The sequence below is a fragment of the Octopus sinensis genome, linkage group LG1 (genome assembly GCF_006345805.1).
Source record: "Octopus sinensis linkage group LG1, ASM634580v1, whole genome shotgun sequence".
NCBI lineage: Eukaryota > Metazoa > Mollusca > Cephalopoda > Octopoda > Octopodidae > Octopus > Octopus sinensis.
In genome coordinates, this window is record NC_042997.1 from 99,738,779 (window position 1) to 99,757,442 (window position 18,664).

The 18,664-nt window shown below is 34.1% G+C and overlaps 1 protein-coding gene across 5 annotated transcripts in view; it reads right to left on the reverse strand.

The window, feature by feature from the left end:
• LOC115214762 (CDP-diacylglycerol--glycerol-3-phosphate 3-phosphatidyltransferase, mitochondrial) overlaps positions 1–18,664 on the reverse strand; it is a 307,311-nt gene that overhangs the window by 54,725 nt on the left and 233,922 nt on the right. For all 5 annotated transcript variants that reach the window (XM_029783799.2, XM_029783790.2, XM_036503260.1 and 2 more), the window contains exon 5: positions 6,282–6,463. In XM_029783799.2, the coding sequence (XP_029639659.1) occupies positions 6,282–6,463 (182 nt within the window). The remainder of the gene's footprint in view (positions 1–6,281; positions 6,464–18,664) is intronic.

The window sequence follows — 18,664 nt, forward strand, 5'->3', positions numbered from 1 at the left end:
AACAAATGAATAGAATCTATTCACAAAATTAAATAATGATGATGATGATGATGATGATGATGATGATGATGGTGGTGGTGGTGATGATGATGATGATAGATTAATAAATAAATGAATAATCTTTTTATTATTCGCAAGGGCTCAAAGTGATGTAATAAAATATAATGAATGTTGAATAGGAGACTTACAATTACATGTGGAATGGGACAGACAAATTATACATAGAGATGTGGGGAGGGTGGAAGCTGTTATACAATGACTATGGGAATGAATTTAAAAATTACAAAAGAACACAGGAGCATGGAATGAATAAAAGAAGCACAATAATTAAAACAAGATATAATTTAGATAGAAAAATACATGGAAACATTCAGGGTTTCTTGCCTGAGAAACTACTGGTTAGGTCTCTCTAACCAGCTTGTATTGTAACCTTGTACATTCAAATGTGCCCGCTAATATTTTCTAAGTGGAATAGGGATAAGAAACAACCCATGTCTTCAGAATACACTTGCTTAAGTTCACTGAAATATTTGTCTATAATAATAATAATAATAATAATAATAATAATAATAATAATGGTTTCAAATTTTGCCACAAGGGCAGCAATTTTGGGGGAGGGGATCAGTTGATTACATCGACCCCAGTGTTTCACTAGCACTTATTTTATCGACCGTGAAAGGATGAAAGGTAAAGTCAACATCAGTACAATTTGAACTCAGAACGTAGAGATGGACAAAATGCCACTAAGTATTTTGCTTGGCATGGTAACAATTCTGCCAGCTCACTCCCTTAAAAAATTACAACAATGATGATGATGATAATGATGATGATTTCAAATTTTGGCACGAGGCCAGCAATTTCAGGGGAGGGGTAAGACATTTACATTGATCCCAGTACTTCACTGGTACATATTTTTATCAACCCCAAAAGGATGAAAGGCAAAAGTCAATCTCGGTGGAATTTGAACTCAGAATGTTGTTGTAGTAGTAGTAGTAGTAGTAGTAGTAGTAGTAGTAACTCTCTATTTGCCATAAGAGCAACATAAAAGCAAAATATTAGATTGCCTTAATAATCATTAAAATTTGGTGGGATACATGTATTAACCACAAGGCGGAAAAAGCAAAATGCATTATAATGTAGAATTACATACAAACATACAGAGTAGATACCCCCAACACACACATACACACACACACACACATACACACACACATTTGTGTATACCAAGAATAGATTTTCTTTGAAATATAATATTCTTTATTGTTCACTTTTATCTTTTTTTATTATAGATTTTTGTTTTGCATATTTCCTTATTAGTTCTTTCAATTTGGTTTGGAACAATAAAGTTTCTATGCCCATTGAAGGTTCTAGACCCTCCCAGTCTTATCTCATGGATGAGGGGGTTATTGGTGGCATTTTTTATTACCATTTTAATCATGCCAATAACACATGCACACATATATATCACATATGTGTGTGTGTGTGTTTATGTACGTGTGTCTGTGTTTGTGTGTTTGTATATACTTATATATATCGAGAGAGAGAGAGAGAGAGAGATGTATGCTTGTATGTGTATGTATATATATAAGAAAGAAAGAAAGAAAGACAGAAAAAAAGAAACATATAAGAGTGTATGTTTGTGTGACTGTAGCTACATACTTATGTATATGTGTATGTATGCATGTATGTGTATGTATATATAAAAGAAAATGAAAGAAAAATGAAAAGAATGAATGAGCGAAAGAAAGAAAGAATGAATGAATGAATGAAGTAAAGAAAGAATGAATGATAGAAAGAAAGAAAGAAAAGAAAGATAGAAAAAAGAAAGAAAGAAAGAAAAAAAGAAAGAAAGAAAGGAAAGGAAAGGAAGGAGGGAAGAAGGAAGGAAGGAAAACAGACAGACACTGAGTATTGTCCTTTTGTCATTTCTGCTTGCCCACAGCCCTAAGACTAAAAATATAAGGAAGCAGGAAGGGATGAACCCAACAGGAGTGGGGGGGGGGGACAGAATGCAATGATGGCAGATAAAAAAAAAACTGGAATCAATGAAGGCAAAGAAAGCTGGGTTATTGTATGAACAGCAGAGGCTGTCAAAAGACAAAATATTAGATGAGAATATGTTATTATAAAAAAAACCCTCAAGTCTAAATAGCTGGATGCCATAAACAGGGCTCTTCAAGTGGAGATAAGAAACCAGCAAGCAACTGATAGTATTTTAACAGACTTAGGCAGTTCTGTTAGGCAGGCCTGGAAGTCAGAAAATTGGGAGGGGCAAAGATTTGATAGATTAACTTGGAACAAAAGCTCAACTGGAGCATCTGCCAAGCATGCACAAGAGAATAGTTGCTTGACAATTTATGTGTGTGTCTGTGTATGTGACTGTGTTTGTGTGGTTAAGTGTGAATTGCATAGCATGAGTATGTATTTGTGTTTATAAAAACTGCAGCGCAAATAAACAGAAAATACACTGTGTATATGTGTATGTGAGTGCATGTGCACACATGTACATGTGTCTTGTGTACGAGTAGGTTTATGTTTGTTTATTTTATAAGTTACTTAGGGAAAAAGGTCATACTCATAAGTTTCGTAGGCCCTCCCAGCTTGGTTGGTGAGACTGATGCTGCTGATGCCCAGCTGAGACATATACAGGTCAATGCTTGTAGGTAAGAGTGGATGGAGAGGGAACTAGAGATCTGCTACAAATACTTGCAACAAACTGAAATTCCCCATAAAGGTGTCCAGGTGGTGTTAAAGTGGGTGGCATCAGTATATGTATATAGAGAGATTGTATTCAGTACATATACATATTCATTCTCACCCTATTCCCCAAACCCACACAATGTCATAGTGATGATTCTTTGAATGCCACATCCAAATGACACACTTACTTCATCTTGTATATATACTCTTTCTTAATAGCCCCCTCATTTCTTTAGCTATTAAGTTTTACTTCATCAAAATCTCTATTTGCTATCCTGTTTATTTATAATTCAACATTTATGATGGAATGTCATAACTTACTTTCTAGTTATTGTATTATACCCCAAGTAGTAAGCAAACCTCTCCATTTGCTCATTACTATTCTTTATGTTTTACACCACACCCACATATATATATGAACCTATGCTCTTTCACAGAAAGAAACACAGAAAGAAACAAAGAGAGAAATTAATGAATGTGTAGTGGCTCTCTCTCTCTCTCTCTCTCTCTCTATATATATATATATATAATATAATAAATATTAGGGAATAAATCCAAATTTACAGGGAAAAAATCAGATTTAGGATTAAATCCAATTTTATAGTAAAATATTATATAATATTATTAGAGACAAAACCACTATTTTGCAAAACAAACAAGGAAAGAACTGACTTAATCAATACATAAAATTTTAATAAAAAGTTTTATTAAAATTTTATGTATTGATTAAGTCTTTCCTTGTTTGTTTTGCAAAATAGTGGTTTTGTCTCTAATAATATTATATATATATATATATATAGCCACTACACATTCTTTATTTTCTCTCCTTGTTTCTTACTACTGTGTTTCTTTCTTTGGAAGAGCATAGGCTCGAAATGTTAAAGACTTTTTCACTTCCTGAGCGTTATACTAATACACCTGCTTATTGTCTACACCACCCGTCTTTGCCTTTTGTTTTTTTGTGAATTCTCGCTATATATATATACATACATACATACATACATTATTAATTTTTGTATAGCAATGTTCAATGTTGTAACCCCATGCAGGAAAGAAGACAGCACTGGTATGGACACATTTGATGTGCGTGGATAAAAGCAGCTGTGTTAAGAACTGACAGTCACTAAATGTAGCTGGAATTTATGAAAGAGGGAAACTCAGGAAGACATGGGACAAAGTGATTAAGGCTGACCTGAGGACCCTTTGTCTGGCAGATGACATGACAAAAGACCAGGATATGCGCCCTCTACATTTATTCGTAAGACTTTACTTAGCCAAAGAGATATATAGATCGTTAACAGTTATACGAGTTTTTTAAAGTTAGGTTTCATGTATATACATGTATTGATAGCATAAATTTTAGTCTTTAATAACTATATTTGTTGATAGTTATTTTAAATATTTTATAATTGTTATTATAACTTATATATTTCTTTTTTCAGTTGATAATTGGTAGTAGTATTTTTTCCATTGATAAATATATTAGTAGTATTTATTGGATACTATATAACTACAGATTGATTATTTCATTAAGTATTTTATTATTTCATTTTAGTTCTTAACTATACAGTTTTTGTAAGTTATTAATTAGCCAACGAGATATATGGTTTGTTAATTAGTTATAGAGTTCTTTTAAGATAGTTTGTTTGTTTGTTTACAATTAGCTTTTTCATCTTTAATCTTTTAATATATTTATAAGTAATAATGAATAATTAATTTATTAGGTCTTTATTATACGTGCATATATATTTATTGATAGAGATAATTTTAGATCTTAATTCTTATTTTTATATTTATATATATTCATTGACAATTTAGTTATTATTCAAATATTATATAATTATTTGACTTGAAATTAAATTTAATAATATGAATAGTGATTTTTTTTGTTTGTTAAATATCTAGGTAATTAGATTTTGACTATAGCTGAGATTAGATTATTTGTGGGTTTATTATGTTTTTTTAAAGCCATGTTATATTTGAATAGATAAATACATTTTCTATCTATTCTTACTTTAAAAATTAATACTTAAAAATTAATATTTAATATAATAATCAATTGTATGACATAATCTTAATCGTTAAAGTTTCTAGTTTGATAATAATTTTTTATAAGAAAAATTATTATTTTATTTATTTATTAATAAAATATTGTTTAAATATATTTGATTATTTATTTAAATGTTATCATTAACCTGAAGATTGATTATAACCATAAATCGAATTATTAATTGAATTTAAATTATTGTTATTCGAATTGGGTTATGGGCATGAAACGATCGTAGTGGTTTTACTTTTTATCTTATATTAAACTTTTTAATACTTTTTGATAGTTATATATATTTTTTAAAAAAATAAATAAATAAATATATAATTTAAAGAATTTAAAATAAAAATAAAAAATAAAAATAAAAATAATAATAAAAATAAAAATAATAAAATATATACATATATATAAATTTATAAGTATAAATTAATAATTCAAAAAAAATTTTTAATTTTAACTTTAAATTTAGATAATTTAGATTTTGAATTTTATATTTTATATATTTTATATATTATATTAATTAATTTTATTTCTATGTTTTGGTTTATGTTTTTCACTGTTTGATTTGCCTAATAGTGGTTTTATCTCTAATTTAATATATATATATATTTATACTGTAAAATTAGATTTAATCCTAAATCTAATTTTTTTCCTGTAAGTTTGGATTTACTCCCTAATATTATTATTATATATATATATATATATATATATATATATATATAGAATAGAAAATACAGAGTACAGAATAAAGAATACAAAATACACCCACACCCATAGGAACTTATGTTATTCCAGACCTTCATTATCATCATCATCATCATTTAACATCTGCTTTCCATGCTAGCATGGGTTGGATGGTTTGACTGAGGACTGGCAAGTCAGGAGACTGCACCAGGCTCTAATCTGATCTGGCAAGGTTTCTACAGCTTTGAGAATGTAGTGGGGGATTTTTATATTCCACGAGCATGGGGGCCAGTCAGGCAGCACTGGCAACAACCACACTCGAATGGTACTTTTTACATTTCACCAGCATGGGAGCCAGTCAGGCAGCGCTGGCAATGACCATGCTCGAATGGTGGTTTTTATGTGCCACCAGCACAGGACTAGTCAGGCGTGCCACCAGCACAGGACCAGTCAGGCAACCACAGGCATGGGACCAGGGGTTTTTATTATATATAATTATGATTATGACATAAGCCATGGTACTCTCGAAACAGCTGTCAAGACAGGACTTTTACATAGCTCTTTTTGTTTATTTTGTATTCTTTATTCCATTCTTTATTCTGTACTCCAAATTTTTTATTCAAAGTAAATATATGCTTTAAACCTACTTGTGTTCATCTTCTTTTCTACTTATATATACATATAAGCTATAAAATGCGAAAAAATTGAGAAGCTGAAAAAAATAATCCCTGCACAAGAAAGAAATATTTAAAAATGAAAATGAAACAAAAATTCAAACAACCTAAAACACCTAAAAATATCTATAAAAAAAAACAGAATGCAAAATGCTTGATATTTCATTGAAACCTACCTTCATAAGGGTGCACACCAAATTCTTCAGGAAATGTTACAGAGCAATCGGAGTTGACTTGAAATGAAAACGAAGCAACAGTTTTGATGAGCGAGGAAAAGAAGTCAGCCATTTCAGGACAGTTGTTGAAAAGAATGTAACGATCTTGACGGTTAGTAAAATATGTTTCACTAAGGTTGGCACTACAAAAAAAAAAATAGTCAAAGAAGAAAAAACAAAGTTTTAATGAGAAATTTTTTTAAGGCCATTAAGACAATTTTGAAGTCAATGATCAAAATGTTGACAACACAAATAATTCCCAAACTGTTAATTTCATTTATCATACATTTAACACAAGACCTATGTTCTATAGATATATAAAGAAGATTGGGGAAGACATGGAGAAAAGTGCTGAAAACTGAAGCTTGAGAAGAAGAAGACAAAAGACAACAAGTGATATTATCATTTCTGCTGAGTTCAACTTTTGCTTTACGTCCTTACAAGGTTGTTAAAATAAAGTACTAATTAAGAACTGGGGTTGATGGTATCAACTAATCCCTTCTAAAAATTGTTGGCTATTTGCCTAAATCAGCCATTATTATTATTATTATTATTATTATTATTATTATTATCATTATTATTATTATTATTATTATTATTATTATTAAGGTGGTGAGCTGGCAGAATTGTTAATACACCAGACAAAATGCTTAGCAGTATTTCACCCATCGCTACATTCTGAGTTCGAATTCTGCCAGGGTTGACTTTGCCTTTCATCCTTTTGGGGCCAATTAAATAAGTACCAGTGAAACACCACTGGGGTCAATGTGATCAACTAGTCCCTTCCCCCAAATTTCAGGCCTAGTGCGTATTGTAGAAAAGATTATTATTATTATTATTATTATTATTATTATTATTATTATTATTATTACAATGACATATTTCCTCTGAGCTTAGATAGAACACAGAACCTCATAATCATCATCATCATTTTTTAATGTCTGCCTTCCATGCTTGCATAGTGTGGGCAGTTTGATAGAATCTAACAAGTCTGAAGACGGCGCTGTGTCCTAATATCTGCTTTGGCTTTCTACAGCTGGACTTCTACAGCTGGATGCCTGGCCTAACATTGACCACTTTTTTGGCTGCTCTTTTATGGCATCAGCACTAATGAATACAGAGTGGGGCTATGGTACAGAGGGAGGCAGCTTTATGCTAGGTAATGAAAGTTAGAGTATGAAGGATGGAGTTTCTTGCTGTGGAGGAGATGTGTGGCTGTTCACAGTATACAACAATGAATAGGAGTAATTATTGTGGAAAAAGACAATTATTTTAACATTCATTCAATATGTTATAAATGTTCTTATACTAGGACAGTGTCCTATTAGTTAAGAAGAGGACTCAAAAAGATGATGAGAGCCTAGACTAGTCAAAGTATACCCTAAAGCACAAATGATGAAATCAATGGCCCTAAATAGTCCTAATACTTCCAATTATCTCACACAATTAAACATTTAGGGTATATCTTTACACAGTCTATCCAATCTATTTTAAAATCCCAGCCAACTGAATTTATTCCATTATAACCAACATTTTTGAAAACTTTTCTAAGATAACTATGACTGTAGATTTCAAACTTGGAACTTAAAATTTTCATGAGTTGGTCTAGTAAAGACGAAACTAACATTACTTCAAATAAACCAAATAGCAGAAGAGAAGGGTAAGTTGAGAGGTTCAGTGGATGTGAAGTTGAGATGTTAGATTACTCAAGACCACCATAGTATAGTTCTTACATGCCTCTTGAGAACCTGCCAGTGGATAGCCTAAGTAAGCTTTATTTCATGTTCGAACAGTTAGCCAAGGAAAGGGGCATCATGTGGTATAAACAACTGTCAAAATTTTTAAAACTCATCATTCCATGTCATTTATCTTTTCCTTGTTACAGTGACTGGACTGAGGCCATATTGGGGCACTGCCTTGAAGGGTTTAGCTGAACAAATTGACCCTAGTACTTACTTTTAAGCTTATTCTACTATTCTCTCTTGCCAAACCGCTAAGTAAAAGAGAATAATAGACAAAACAACACTGCTTGTCAAGCAATGGTGATGGGATAAATACAGACACAAACACATATATGAGAGGCTTCCACACAGTTTCTGCATACCAAATCCACTCAGAATTATTATTATTATTGTTATTATTATTATTATTACTATTAAGGCAGCAAGCTTTTTAGAGCACCAGACAAAATGCTTCGCAACATTTTTTCTGACTTTATATATTTCTTTACTGTCCTCAGGGAGTTAAACATAGCAGGAACAAACAAAGGGATTAAGTTGATCCCAGTGCATGACTGGTACTTATTTAATCAACCCCAAAAGGATGAAAGGAAAAGTCGAGCTCAGTGGAATTTGAACTCAGAACATAATGGCAGATGAAATACGGCTAAGCATTTCGCCCGGCATGCTAACGATTCTGAGTTTAAATGCCACCAGGGTTGACTTCACCTTTCACCCTTTCATGGTTGATAAAATAAGTACCAGCTGAATACTGGGGTTGATGTAATCAACTTACCTCCTCCCCCACCCCAAAATTTTCTGGCCTTGTGCCTATAGTAGAAAGGATTATCATTATCATAATTATTATTATGGACATTGCACAGTATACAACATTGAGAGGTTGTTGATTGAAGATATTGTGTCTACAGGGGGTTTGCATTGTTTGTCAAGTCACAACAAGGACCTCAGATAGACAGTACTTTATGCAATATGCATGGAGCTCCAAGTAATGCCAACTTTTGCAATACATCTATATTCTAGGGCATTTCTAAGGTTTTCAGATATTTTTTCAGACTGGGTGGTATTGAACCCAATGCTCCGATGACAAGCAGTGAGCTGGAGAATTGTTAGCATGTCAGGCAAAATGTTTAATGGCATTTCATCCGTCTTCATGTTCTAAGTTCAAATTCCATCAAGGTCGTCTTTGTCTTTCATCTTTTGGGGGTTGATAAAATAAGTACCAATTGAATACTGGAGTTGTTGTAATTGACTTATCCCCTCCCCTGCAAAATTTTGGGCCTTGTGCCTATAGTAGAAAGGATTATTATTATTATTATTATTATTATTATTATTATTATTATTATTATATTATTATTATTATTATTATTATTATTATTATTATTAAGGCAGTGAGCTGGTAGAATCATTAGCACACTGGGCAAAATGCTTATCAATATTTCACCTGTAGCTGCATTCTGAGTTCAAATTCAGCCAAGGTCAACTTTGCCTTCATCCTTTCAGGGTCAATTACATAAGTACCAGTTATGCACTGGGGTCAATGTAATTGACTTAATCCTTTCCCCCAAATTTCAGGCCATAGCAAAACGGGTTACTATTATTATTATGTTCTGAGTTCATTTCTTGCTTGAATCAATTTTGCCTGTCATTCCCTCAAGGTCGATAAAATAAAGTATAATTCAAAGACGGGATGGTAGTATTAATTAATTCCCTCCCCCACAAAACTGCTGGCCTTGTGCCTAAATCTGAAGCCATTATTATTGTTGTTGTTGTTGTTATTATTGCTGTTTTTGTTTTCAAATCAGCAGGTCTGCTTATATCCGCTACAAGAACAAGTATTTAGCTTGCCAATAATTACCAAAACTTATGTAAGATTTGTTTTTAAACAAAAATTCCCCTGCCCTTTTCATACAGTAACAATAATAAGGAGAAATTAAAATGAAAAACCAAAGCAAAAAAAGAAAAAAAATTATAAAAATTAAAAGAATAAATGAAGTTTTCCATGGAAAACTACTTCTATCTCCCCCAATTAGCAAAACCAACTGACTTTTATATATAGTTACTCTTCCCTAAATACATACCCCACCCAAAACAACACACACACACAAACTTAAATCCGTAAAGCCATGTGTATATAAAATAGATAGATTTAACAGCTGTAAATATTTGCCTTCCTGGAAGAATTTGTTATGCATATCATTCACTTCCTTCCTTAATAGCTTTGTCTTTACATGTTCCTCTCTCTCTCTCTCTCTATCTATCTATCTACCTATCTGTCTATCTATCAAGTAATCTATCTCTCTATTTACCTACCTATTTCTCTATCTATCTCTATCCTCACTCTCTCTCACTCTTAGCTAATATTGCAGACGTTACTTAAATTATAAAGTTAACAGGAACAAACACAAACAAAGCAGAAGAAAAACAACAGCAACAACAATGAGAACAGCAGTTAGCAGAATCCAAAAGAAAAAGAAAAAGAAACTGGAGGCATCCTTAAGAATAAGGTTGAGGGAGTTTACCTGATGATTTAGCTAAGTAATTTTGCTATTCAAAGAAGCTGTTCACTTGATCAGGGCTTTTATGCTTTACATGAAAAGATTATGTTCAGAAATAGGTCTGGAAGAAATAATAATAGTAATTCTTACTGATTTTGGCACAAGGCTAGCAGTTTTGAGGAGAGCGGGTATGTCGATTACCCTAACCCTTGCCCCCTGCTCCAGCATTTGGAATGGTACTTTACTTTATCAACCCTGATAGGATGAAAGGTAAAAGCGGCCTCAGTGAGATTTGAACTCAGAACATAAGCAGTCGAAAGATATGGTGCTTAGCATTTTGTTTTAACATACTAACAATTCTGCTAGCTCACAACAACAACAACAACAACAACAATAATAATAATCCTTTCTACTACAGGCACAAGGCCTGAAATTTGGTGGGAGGGGGACTAGTCGACTACATCGACCTCAGTGTTTCACTGGTACTTATTTTATTGACCCTGAAAGGATGAAAGGCAAAGTCAAACTCAGCAGAATTTGAACCCAGAACAAAGCAGCAGATGAAATATTGCTAAGCACTTTGCCCTGTGGATTCTGATCTTAAACTGATTGGAAGTGTAATCATGTACATTGTTTTGACTTGGTATAAAAGATGGGCTACAGCAAATATTCTGCTTAATACCACAGATTTGCTTGTCAGTTGTTTGATCTTAACCAGTTGAGCATGTCCCTTAGTGGCTGACGATATGTGCATCTCTGATCACAAACAGAAGTAGTGGGGGAGCATCATAACCATGTGTTGAGAGGGATTCTTTGGGGTTTGAATAATTCACCTTTGGAAACATGGGTGGTTCTTTCAACATCCTTAAACAATCCTTATTCAGGGACCTTTTGAGCGGGATGGGTTACTTGACCAGAAGAAAATTCTAACTGGGCCCCACCTGCAAGGTCATGTGCTGTTTATCTTGATATGAGATCACCATGTTGCGCACATATGGTTGTGATGCATGTACCTAGTGTACCCTTATCAGACGGGTAGTCATGATGGATATACTGGGCTTCGTATATTTTACCCCAGTATCACTTTGATGGCATGCACTGCTCTCTCACTCAATAATAATAATAACAACAACAATGCCAGCAGTGGCAGCGTCAGCAGTGATGGCAGAAGTGGTAGCAGCAGCAGAGAGGAGGAGAAAAGCTAGAAGGAGAAAAGTGAAAAGAGGGGTGGAAGAGAACAGATGACAACGATGATGACAACAGAAAAACAAGAAAAATAATAACTTCATTTAGAATACATCCCCAAAATCTAAATTATTTTGGTGATGATTCTATTTGATTTGGGCAAGGTGGACTTATTGATAGCATGATGATATTGATTCCTCAAGCTTTTATTGTGCCATCAAAGACCAAAACAATATAATGATTTCATTAATAAAACTTTGAATGCATGAGCAAATGAGAGCAGTACAGAACACTACTGCTTTCATTTGATCAAGAGAAAGGAGGGGTGGGTTGAACTATTAATATATATATATATATATATTTTTATATATATATATATATATATATTATACAAATTATTAACAAGACCACTCAAAGAGCGCAAACCTCCACCAAAGCAACACCAATGTCCTCTCAACGAATAGCCAGAGATAATTTTTAAAATGAGAATATCTGAAATAAACATGAATGCTCTCACAAATGAGAATACTAAAAATGAACCCGACTGCTCTCAAATGGAAGAATAATCCAAATACATACATATTGAGTGAGAGGTGAAGAGAGAGGAGATGAAATATTAATACAGTGAAGGAGAAGTAGTGAGAGTAATAGCCATGGCTGAAAGGAGGTGAGAAAAAGTAATGACAATGAGAAACATGAAATGAAGTGGCAAAGAGAGTGTTGTGTGAACAAGAAAGGAAGGGGTGATAGATGAATAACAAAGGAAGGAATGAAAAAGCCAATAAATGGCATTTGAAGTGTGAATACATGTGTGTGTAAAAGAGAGGTATATTTGCATGCATGTGCGCGCACACGTGTGTGTGTGTATGTGTGTGTATGTGCGTGTACAATGGAAATGAGATGGTAATGTTCAACGCTGAAAATGTGTGAGTATATGTATGTATGTGTGTGCATGTACAAAAGAACTCTGTGAAACTTTACATGTATATGTAAAATTAAAAAATTGGAAAAATAATCCAGAATCGTTGTCCGGTACCAGATCAATCCCAAAATCTAATGAGGCCATGCCAGTCACAAGGCCAAACATCCCTGAAAGTTTCATACAAATCCATCCTGCAGATCTTGAGATAAATTGTCCATGGACAAACAAACACAACTCAAAACAATACCTCTGCCTTTGCTAAGGTGAAGGTAATAACTAAATAAAATGAATGTAAATATTGTTAGTATAATAGTATTACTTACGTATATGGTATTTATTATTACCATGATCACCGTGACCGACCAGGCTATCAGATGTTGCTACACATCGCTGGTCACAATGTGCTTCACATTGTTTTAGTCTTCAAATTACGCCACCCCACTGGCTAAGCAAGCAGGCCAACAGAAGAAAGAGTGAGAGAAAGTTGCAGCGAAAGAGTACAGCAGGGATCGCCACCACCCCTTGCTGGGGCCTCGGGGAGCTTTAGGTGTTCTCGCTCAATAAACACTCACAACGCCCAGACTGGGAATCGAAACCACGATCCTATGACCGTGAGTCCGCTGCCCTAACCACTGGGCCATTGCGCCTCCACAATATTTATTATATTTATATATAATTAAAAATATAATTTTTTTAACTATGGAAATATGGTTTATTTAGTACCATTTATATTTTGTGTATTTATAATGTATTTGTAATATGGTTATATTATTTAACTTCAGAGTTGTGAAGGTGCATGTCTTAGTGGTTAGAGTATTTGGTTCACAATTGTAAAGTCACGAGCTTGATTCCTGGCAGCACACTGTGTCCTCAAGCAAAACACTTTATTTCACAATCATTCAGCCCACTCAGCTGGTAAAATTGAATTGTATCTATAATTCAAGGGCCAACCATGTCACTTTTTGTGTCATACTGAATCTCCTTGAGAACTTACATTAAGAGTTGCGCATGTCTGTGGAGTGCTCAGCCACTTGTATATTAACTTCATGAGCAAGCTGTTTCATTGATCAAATTAACTGGAACACTCATTGTTGTAATTGATGGAATGCCTGTTTATAAATATGGTGAGGTCTCAATAATTTAAATAAATATGATTATTAAATAATAAAGATTCGAGCTAGGTCATTGCCAGTACCGCCTGACTGGCCCCCATGCAGGTGGCATGTAAAAATCACCCACTACACTCTCGGAGTGGTTGGCGTTAGGAATGGCATCCAGCTGTAGAAACTCTGCCAGATCAAGACTGGAGCCTGGTGCAGCCATCTGGTTGCCAGCCCTCAGTCAAAACTGTCCAACCCATGCTAGCATGGAAAACGAACGTTAAATGATGATGATGATGATGATGATGATGAATGGAGAAAATACAGGGAAAAGAAAAAGAAATTTATGGAGTTTTCCCAGGTATAAGAAATTACTAACTCAACTGCATATGGGGAATGAACCAGTAATCTTAGTACCAAAACTGTTAAGTCAACCACTCCCAACTTACAAGAAGCCAGGAAACAAGTAACCTATTGTACAATGCTTATCAGATATTTGGTATAAAGCCTCCAAATAAAAGTTGTAAATATATTCCAAAGACTGCTCCTGTACCCATCGTATTGCAACCACCACATGACAACAACAACTTTCGTTTTTAGTTTCAGAGTCAGTTCTAAATGTTTCCTTCAAAAAATTCAGACTAGATCATAAAAGTTCAGATTAGTTTTTGTTTTTTGTTTTCTTTTTGTAAGAGAAGTAACAGAAGTAACAATGATCCCACAGGGTGCTTATAAATTAGTATGTAGCAGCACAAAGGTTGGCAATGCAAGCAAACAACAGATGTTCAGAGGTTTTTCGTGGCTTGTTTGAGATCAGTGATAAGACAGTCATATTGGGTGACCAAAATAACTTTTAAATTTCTTAACAACATATTAAGTAACTAAGTAACTTTTTATGGAGAACACTAAAAGAGTGGAGAGGGATATAGTGAAAATAGCAAATATAACATTATTTTTTGGTTCCTTACATGAATATGTTGTATGTCATTACTTAACCATTTCTACTATCTGACATCACTGTTTCAATTTTTCAATTAGGCCTATTTCACTTCTTGCTATAGTTAAAAGTACAAACATCATAACTTCTACTTTTCCAGTTCATAAAAGCAGACAACAAAACTCAGGTTTCCTACTGATATAAAAAAGAATCCTTTTTCTCATTTCTTAAGCATCTTCATCCATCCCACTTCCTACTATAGGAGCTTGAGCAGCTTCCTTTCACTGTTCTTTATATCAGTGGTTCTCAACTGGACTCCATGTTGTGGCAGACACCCCCAAGTGAGAAGTGGGCTGTTCCACTACTGATAAAGAGTGGACAGCCACAGAAAGCAGGGTCAGTCAGCGAGGTACACTGTTTGGACCAGTCACACAGATGACAAAATAAGTCATCATAATGCGGAACATATCAGTAGCGACAAGGAGTCGAAGTACACGCAGTGACAGATAAGATACAACACAGATGGACCATGTAAGAAGACACAACAACTACACACAGTGAAAAGTTTGAAGAAGGATTTGAACTATACACAGTGAAAACTGCACACAGTAAACAATTTGAAGAAGGCATAGTCAGGTCACTATGCATTAGTAGTGCTACTGGTAAACAACGTAGATTGGTACTACCTGTGGCATTCTGAAGAGAAAAATAATTCTGTGTGGAAGAAAAAAAAGTAATAAGTCCATGTGAAGGATTTAAGTCAGGTCATAATGTGTTAGTAGCACTACTGGTAAACAATGTAGACTGGTACTACCTGTGGCATTCTGAAGTGATGTTGTGTGAAAGAAGAAGAAAAAATCTCAAAGGGGGAGGTGTTGTGGCAAACACCTCCAAGTAGTGAGAAGTGGGCTGTTCCACTACTGATAAATAGTGGACAGACACAGCAAGCAGGGTCAGTCAGCAAGGTACACTGTTCGGGCCAGTCACACAGACAACGAAATACGTCGTCATAATGCAGGACATATCACACCATATAACCCTTGGGGATCCATATAAGATAATTTTGTTAAAATTTATGAGCAAGAAATAGTTACTTCTGAAATACACCAATATTTAGACAATTATTTTTAGTACAATTCCGAATAATATTTGATTAGAAAAAATACAATAAAATTTTTTCAAACATAGAACAGATATAAAGGTCCATCCAAGTAAAATAGGAATCAAAGGGGTCCATAGGTAAAAAAACACAACTGAGAACCACTACCCTATATCATCCACACCTGTCTAGCAATACATCTGTTCAGACTGATGAAGAAAGGTACTGAGCCTTTACATTCAACAACCACAGTATACATAGAATAAAATTTGGACCCTAGATTTTTAAGGCTCCCAAGCAAATACCCAGTGTATCCACACCTTAAGACGGTTGTGAATTTACTACAAACCAGATTTACTGTTGTTTAACCCAGATTAGGGCTGATTGAGAAAATTTATCATCAAAGGTGTTCCAGCTTTGACCATCCTGTCTTTTTATATATCTATGGCTACATTATCCAATGTGTTCTACTTTTAAAAAAGAAAACAATAGGTTATGATCCGAGAGAGATTTAGCTGCTATTTATTATAGAGAGATCACATAGAGGCATCCCTCATTGGCTCACCACACCAAATTTAATTGTTACAGTCTGTTATTAATTTCATTTACTCTATTATTGCTTTTACCGTTTTGATATCATCCTACCTCAAACCACCCTTGATTCTATGATACAAATTTGTTTTTAAAGTTATTTAAATTAAAACCTTCCATCAAAATTCTGTGCATTAATTTATTTTCTGAGCACAAAATTAATAATGACAAGGTTATTTTACTAAGTTCTTCGTGGTTTCCAAAATTAGTTGAAACACAGCAGTTGAGAAAGAGACATATTAAGACAAATGTTGAAACTACCATTTACACATACAACTACCATTTGTAGTTCACGTATTATCAAACAGCACATAAACAAGTGCCAAGAAGGAAACCTCTACATGATCACTCAGTCTGCTAGGAATATCAGTCAAATCTCCCTAAAATCACACTTTACTAACTTTAAAAGAAAAAGAGAGAAGAGTACTTTTAAGTACACCACCACCACAATCATCATCATCATCATCATCATCATCATCATCATTTTAATGGCAACAGTGGCATCATCATCATTATCAGCAGCAATGTTTTCATAGTGGCAGCATCATTGTCATCATCATCATCATCAAATACTATCTTGTTCTTCCATGCTTCTATGAGCTAAAACCATATGTTTCTATCGCATAGCAGGGGTACACCATAAGCACTGAAACAGATTGTGCTGGATAATGTAATAGAGTAATACTTGAGTCACTGAAGAAGCCTGTGTGGTCGCTCAGCTTTTAAGAAATAGCAGTTAAAAACTCCTTCAAATCATACCATCTTAATAAAAATAAAGGACACGACAAATAATGCAGTCTAAGAGATATATATATATATATATATAAAAATGGTGAGATGGTCACAATTAGAGTGTCTTTAAATCACAGAACAGCTCAATTAAGGATCAAACAACAACAACAACAACAGTAATAGCAGCAACAAAAAGATGGAGATGACAAAAGAAGACGCATCAGTAATGATGACAGCAACAGCAACTATGAGTAAACCTCACAACCCATTTTTTGTAAATTAAATGTCAGAGGTTTACTTCACACCTGCTGATAATTACAGTTACATCAATTTGACGCCACATGAAGTTTGTACATATAGATTTCAAATCAATTTCTTTCTTTCTCTCTCCCCCCTCACTCACTCACACACACACACAACACACACACACACACAACTTTTCTTCCCTCAAACTGGTGCAGTTTCTTTATTTCCATCCCATGATGTATTGCGTACACTGATCTGTTCTTGAGCAATTCCCTTAGCATATCAGAATTTTTTCAAAAAAATGATTGCTAGTTCTTCCATGCCTATGGGGACAGCAAAGCACCCCTTTTTCCTTTTCACAAGACTGGGATGCTCTGCTCCCCTATAACCCTTCCCATAGTTCAATGTAGTCAATTCAGAGACAGAGATGAATTTACTTTGCTGTTGATTGGTATTTTGTCAATTCCAGAAGGAAGAAGGGCAAAGTTCTTAACTCAGAGCCCAGTGAAACAGGAAAAATAATATTGCAATTGGTCTGTGAATAGCTTAGTGGTTAGGGTGTTGGACTCAATCGTAAGATTGTGGTTTCAATTCTTGAACCAGATAATGTGTTGTGTTCTTGAGCAACACACTTCACTTCATGTTGCTCCAGTCCACTCAGCTGTAGAAATAAGTACCACTAGTGGAGGCATATCACTTAGTGGTTAGAGTATCGGATTCACAATCATAAGATTGTGGTTTCGATCCTTGAACCAGGCAATCAACTGCAGCCCGGTTTGGAACCCAGCCATAATAAATAATAATTGTTTCACTCAATTTTGAAAATAATGGAGAATTTAGTAAAATAACTTTTGTCATTAAGCTGGTGTTTGGAACAAAAATTAAAATGGAATTCTAATAGGTCTTCACTTTGAAACAAGAAGCTTGCATCATAGAACAAGGAATTGTCCCAGGTGGGTTAGTATCAAAATAATTGTTATTATTGCCTATATTATTGTTTAGCCCCAGGTCTGTCTTGATCAAGTACACTTATAATCAAATGCAGTGTGGGTATGACTACATCATTACCCAACATGTTTTTTTTAAAGACAGCATTTTTATCATTCAGGGTGAATTTTGACCACTATTTCTTATTTCTTTACTGCCCACAAGGGGCTACACAGAGGGGACAAACAAGGACAGACAAACGGATTAAGTCAATTATATCGATCCCAGTGCGTAACTGGTACATATTTAATCAACCCCGAAACGATGAAAGGCAAAGTCGACCTGGGCGGAATTTGAACTCAGAACGTAGT